Consider the following 6,270-nt stretch of genomic DNA (forward strand, 5'->3'; position numbering starts at 1 on the left):
TATATTTATTATTTTTTTTAAACAGCCATTATGAGACGTTTTATAATAGTGAGAGTATCATAACATGCAACAGTTCTCCAAGCGAACCGCGCCCACTAAACTCCAGACTCCTCCTCCAGTGTGACTGTACGTGCCCTGCGTCTCTGCGCTCCTCTCTTTCCCCTCAACACCAGACACATCCAGACCACAGACATGGCTCCATAAGGGTGCACATGGCGGCTAGCAGCCATGAACCAAAAACTACAGATGCATCTCCGATTTGATTGATTTTCGATTGATCAACTTCCACCTCCGCCGCAATATTCTTCAATCCGGTTTTCAGCATTCGGGAGAGGCTGCTTGCTTGCAACTCTCTCTCTGTCTCCATTTCCTCCAGACAATTTTACGTTCTTATTCAACCCGAAATAACCGTAGATATCATATTGTACAACAACAGTCATGGGTGTCCAGGGTTTTCAGGAATACATTGAGAAGCATTGCCCCAACGCCGTGGTGCCGGTGGAGCTCCAGAAGCTCGCCCGGGGGAGTCTGGTTGGCGGCGGCCGGCAGAGACCCCCTCAAATTCCGCTCCGGCTGCTAGTGGACGCCGAGAACTGCCTGCACCGGCTCTACGGCGGCTTCTACACCGACTGGGTGAGCGGGGGCCAGTGGAACCACATGCTCGGATACCTCGCCGCCCTCGCCAAAGCCTGTTTCAACGGCAACATCGAGCTGCTAGTGTGCTTCAATGGCGCCCTGGAGAAAGGCCGTCTCCACGAGTGGGTCAAGCGACAGGTGAACGAGAGGCAGACCGCCCAGCAGATCGTCAGCCACGTCCAGAACAAGGGTACCCCGCCGCCCAAGGTCTGGTTCCTGCCCCCGGTGTGTATGGCCCACTGCATCCGCCTGGCGCTCCTCAGGTTCCACATCGGGGTGAGTAGCGACAGATACTCGTTGTGTTTTGACATATGCTGCCATTAGCTTAGCAGAACCAGACCCAGATCAAGTGAAGTGCTCGTCTTAGAAGACAGTAGGTTGGCAGGTAGCAGGTGGCCTAGACGGCTTTCTGGTTGTGTATCTAGCTTAACCAAAACAGCCTAAGATGCCTTGCTGGTCTTAGCTGGTCTAAGCTGGTCTCACAGCCTAGACAAGTTGAAAAGTTCACCAAACCACTCTGAAATCAGTCGTTGAACCAGGCTAGGTTATCAAACTAGGCTGTTAGTGCAACTGTTTTCTTCAGATTTGAATCAAGACCTATACTGGTTTTTATGTAGCATTTTGCATGTATACAAAGATGTTCAAAACAAGATCAGCAGCCGATTTAAGCTGGTCTCACAGCCTGGCCAAGCTGAAAAGTTCCCAAAACCACCAATCTGAAACCAGCCCAGTAGACCAAATTAGGCTGTTATTGAAACTGCATTATTCATATGAAAACCAGTGTAGGTCTTAAATCATATACACAGACAGCTGGTTTGACTTTCTCTGATTGACCGGCTGAAAACTGCCCTATACCTCTCTAAAACCAACGTACAGTCCTGCAAATCAGCTCAGACTGGTTTAAGATTTTGTTTTTTTTACACAGGATTACAACTTGTTGGAACATAAATATTTGGGGTGGGTGTGCAGAGGAAAACAGGTCTGTTCCGATCAGATCTTATTTCCACAGGCAATTGGGGAACATAGAGATGCCAGCTGTACAGGACGTTACTGTCATGTTGGCTTAATAGATGGTGTTTTAGAAATTTGTTTAGAAACAAATCCAAAACTGTGCTAGGACTGGTTTTTTTTTTTTTTTTACATTTTAATGCCTTTAACAGTGCATGCAACTCAAAAAAAAAATGAAAACCTAATATTTTAAAACCATAATCAGATTGTATGGTTTTGGTTCACTGCTTATAAATATATTATTATTAGTAGTAGTATTAGTATTAGTATTATTATTATTATATATTATTATTATTCATATATACATATTAAATATATATTACGCCTTTAATTATACAGTATTTAGACAGTTTTCAACAATATTACAGAGGAAAAAATTAACTGAATGAAAAGGATGCACAAGTGAAAAATGAATGACAATATAAAAAAACTACATGAAGTAATTGTTGTATAAGTGATAACAAAAACATGTATAAAATATTTATTATTTTAATATTTTTACCTGGATCATCAACAATAATTAAAAGTGCAATGTATGTCTACACACTAATAACCTTATGCATTAACAACCAAATACAAACATCCCAGAATAGAATAAAAACATGCATTTATGTATGAATGCTGAAATGAAACCATGTAGTAGTAGGCTGTGCTGGCAAAAGGAAGCGCCACCTCTTCTCTGCTGTGATTGGCTGATGTGTCACACTGTTGTGGCACAAGAATAGTAAGCACTGTTCTGTGATTGGCTGCATGCTCCCTGCGTCACTTCTGCTGAGATTTAGCAGCCATACAGGCTGCGACTAAGTTTATGGGCCCTGTTTTGAGCAGAGAGACATGACTTATGAGATTCTGGCCCATGAATGCTTTTATTTGCATTTATTCGTTTAGTTTATTTTTCAGAGGACTTTCAGCATAAGTGTTTATTATGCTACTAGGATTTTTTTTCTTATCTCCTGTTCTCATAAACATTGGGTCAATACAGAAGCTACGAAATGTGGGGCAGAAAATGTGAAATATGATTGATTTAAAAATGTATATGTTTACGAGTCAAGCCTGGTTTCCTATCAGTTAAAGCCCAGTGAACATCCTCTTGTTCAATAAATAGTTTTAAAATTCACATCACAGCCAAGAATCATGGTTCACTGATTCATTCAAATAGTGCTAATCGATTAAAGCATTTGACAGAGAAACCATTATATGATACAATTAGAAATAACATTTCCCAGACTAATCGTGCCTCACATCCTTTCATGGAAATCTGTGAAACCCTGCAGTATAGTCAATCTCATCAATGTAAATTTGTTTTTGTTCTTCTAATGAGCCTTTCTGTAATTTGCTTCCTCACTCAGGTTGTCCAGACCATCGAGGATCATCACCAGGAAGTGATTGCCTTATTTAGGGAAAATGGGTTCCATGGCCTGGTTGCCTATGATTCTGATTATGCCCTGTGCAACATCCCGTACTACTTCAGTGCCCATGCTCTCAAACTCAGCCGCAATGGCAAAAGCCTCACCACCAGCCAATACCTGATGCACGAAGTTGCCAAGCAACTTAATCTCAATCCAAATCGTTTTGTCATTTTTGCTTCACTTTTAGGTAGGTTTGTAGGATTGCCTGGCAGTTTTCAAGTCAAAATGACATCGCCATTAGTCCTATTTGCTTAATGCATGTTCTTAGTCATATTGTGAAGTAGGGCTGCACAATTAATCGATAATAAATTAATACTGAAAATAAATCGCGATTAGACAGAAGCTGCGATTGTCATGCGTATCTTTCAGTGAAGCACGGTTCTGTGATCATTAGTAAATCACCATCCGAAGGCCAGAGGGCGCTCTATGCAAACAGCTTTCATAATCGCAGAACGATTTATTCGATTTCATAATCGCGCGATTAAATCGTCTGCGATTATGAATGCGATTTTGCGTAGCTTGTCAGTGAACTACAGCTCTGTGTAGTAAATGCTGCTCCATCTGAAAACATGTGATGGAGATTTACTATTAATCACAGAACCGGCTTTACTGACAAGTGCGCATGACAATCGCATTCGATTAATCGTGTAGCCCTATTGTGAAGGATTCAGCTGTGCATGTTTTTCTAAAGACAAAATGGTTTTCTTTGTAATATTTTATCCATCAAATATTTTAATCAATTCAATCAGTTCCTGTGGATAAAATCAAGTCTCGCTTTACATTTTTCTTTTGTAAAGTTTTTTTTTTTTTTTTAATAGTTTTATTCAGCAAGGTTGTTCTAAATTGAAGTGTTATGTACATCATTTTACAAAAAATTATATTTCAGATAAATGCTGTTGTTTTAAACTTTGTGCTCATCAAATCCAGAAAAATCATGGTTTCCACAAAAATACTAAGCAAGGCAACTGTTTTCAACATTAATAATAATAATAGGGAATGTTTCTTGAACAGCAAATCAACATATTAGAATGATTTCTGAAGGATCATGTGAAAATTCAGCTTTGCCATCACACAAAAAATGACATTTTAAATTGCAATATTTCACAACATTACTGTTTAATTAATTAATTAATTAATTTGGATCGATCAAATAAATGCAGCCTTGGTTGAGCATAAGAGACCTCTTTCAAAAACATTAATACATCTAACTGACCCCAAACTTTGTATAAGATTAGGCATGTAAAATATTATGTAAACCATTTGGGAACTGATTTACGTTGACTTTGTTGAATATATTTATTTGTATTTTATTATTTGAAGGTAATTATAATTTATTCGAATATTCTAATTACTTAGTAATATATTAATTATTACAATATTATGCAAACTATTAAGTGTTTTTGTAAGTTTGATTTTCCCACCTTGAATATCTCAAAACTTTCTTGACTGTCTTTATTTACTAATGCAGTAGAAAGAATGGCTCAAATATTATCAATAATGTCACAAATTGTTGAATTTCATGGCTGTTAAATGTTTTCCAGCTGCAATAATGAAGTGTACAAGTTAGTACTTCTGCAATTCATGATCAAATAACTAAATGCTGTTTTTGAAGGGAATCACATACTGCCTGATGAAGACTTGGCTGCCTTTCACTGGAGTTTACTTGGCCCTGAGCATCCTTTAGCATCCTTGAAGGTAAAATCTTGATTTTGCCCTGGTCTCTGCATATACAGGTGCATCTCAATAAATTAGAATGTTGTGGAAAAGTTCATTTATTTCAGTAATTCAACTCAAACTGTGAAACTCGTGTATTAAATAAATTCAATGCACACAGACTGAAGTAGTTTATTCCACGACATTCTAATTTATTGAGATGCACCTGTATATTTGTATGCTTGTTTATTATACCTAGCACAGCACTAAATAACTAATAGCTATTTAAGAACTGTTTTCGCAAACATGCATTTAGTCTGGCTCCATTGTGGTATTCCAGTTGAATATTCTGTTTTACTTGTAAATGCGTCACATAATGGAAATAAATGTGTATAACAATTCAGATACTTCAAGGTTTTCTACATTGACTAATAAATGTTTAAAGGGTGCAAAAATAAGACTTCAGTTCTCATTAGATTCCCTCAGTCATAAGCTACTGTGACCAGTTTCCTTGACAACCAGGTTGAAATGAGGTCTGGCAAATAACTTATCAGGACCATGCAAAATCACTTCAGCATTGTCCTCAACGTGTACCCTTTTGGTTTTAAATACTCGGTCATTGAATCTCGCCCAAACAAATCAAGCACTGCGATTATAAAGGAAAGAGTTGAGCTGAGGAATGGCTTCATGCGTAACCTTCTGTTATCTTGTCTCGGTGTTGGTGTTGCTTGACAGTTGGCTTCATTGATTCAATGTGAGAGAGTAGAGTGGGCTATACTCGATTTTAACACCTGACTTGCTCATCCGTGCGTGCTTCTTTACTCTTTTGTCACCATCACTCTCGGCTCATTTTTGCATATGTCTGTGTTTGTGTCTATAGTTGGTAGTCATTTGATTGTTATTGTATAAAAATGCTCTTTTTTTTGCCGTTTATGATATCCATTGTCAATTGAGCTTGATAAACCTAATATATATGTGCGTGTCTGTAAATGTATTGGATTGTACCCAGTCAGATATGTACTCCTATGATGCCCATCACATTTTAAGCAGAAGGAGCTTTTGCTGGGGGTGTGATGGGTTGTTTTCTCTGATGCAGGTCCGTGCCCACCAACTTGTTCTTCCTCCATGTGATGTCGTCATAAGAGCCGTGGCAGACTATGTCCGCAACCTTCAAGATATCCATGACCTGGAAGCTATTGCAAAAGACATATTCAAGCACTCCCAGGTAACATACCATACCATCAGAGCACCTTTAACAGGATAGATTACCCAAACACTGAAAATTGTCATCATTTACTCAACCCCATGTAGGGCTGCATAATTAATCGGAATAAAAACAACATCGCTGTATGGCTTATTATAATTATCAAACTGGAACTGTGTATATTTATTATGTATATACAAATACACAAACATGTATATATTTAAAAAATATTTACATGTATGTATATATATATATTTATATTCATATTCATATATAATTATATATAAATTTTTACAGATAAACAAAACATATTTTTCTTAAATGTATACATGCATGTGTGTGTATTTATATATATATATA

General features: G+C 37.8%; 1 protein-coding gene across 2 annotated transcripts in view; it reads left to right on the forward strand.

The window, feature by feature from the left end:
* The first annotated feature begins 92 nt into the window (after window positions 1-92).
* LOC107685640 (constitutive coactivator of PPAR-gamma-like protein 1 homolog) overlaps window positions 93-6,270 on the forward strand; it is a 17,577-nt gene continuing 11,399 nt past the window's right edge. For both annotated transcript variants that reach the window (XM_016482292.1, XM_016482294.1), the window contains exons 1-4: window positions 93-912; window positions 2,994-3,240; window positions 4,666-4,748; window positions 5,803-5,931. In XM_016482292.1, the coding sequence (XP_016337778.1) occupies window positions 439-912; window positions 2,994-3,240; window positions 4,666-4,748; window positions 5,803-5,931 (933 nt within the window). In that variant the 5' untranslated portion in view covers window positions 93-438. The remainder of the gene's footprint in view (window positions 913-2,993; window positions 3,241-4,665; window positions 4,749-5,802; window positions 5,932-6,270) is intronic.

This window comes from Sinocyclocheilus anshuiensis, unplaced genomic scaffold, assembly GCF_001515605.1.
Source record: "Sinocyclocheilus anshuiensis isolate Anshui unplaced genomic scaffold, SAMN03320099.WGS_v1.1 scaffold257, whole genome shotgun sequence".
Classification (NCBI taxonomy): Eukaryota; Metazoa; Chordata; class Actinopteri; order Cypriniformes; family Cyprinidae; genus Sinocyclocheilus; species Sinocyclocheilus anshuiensis.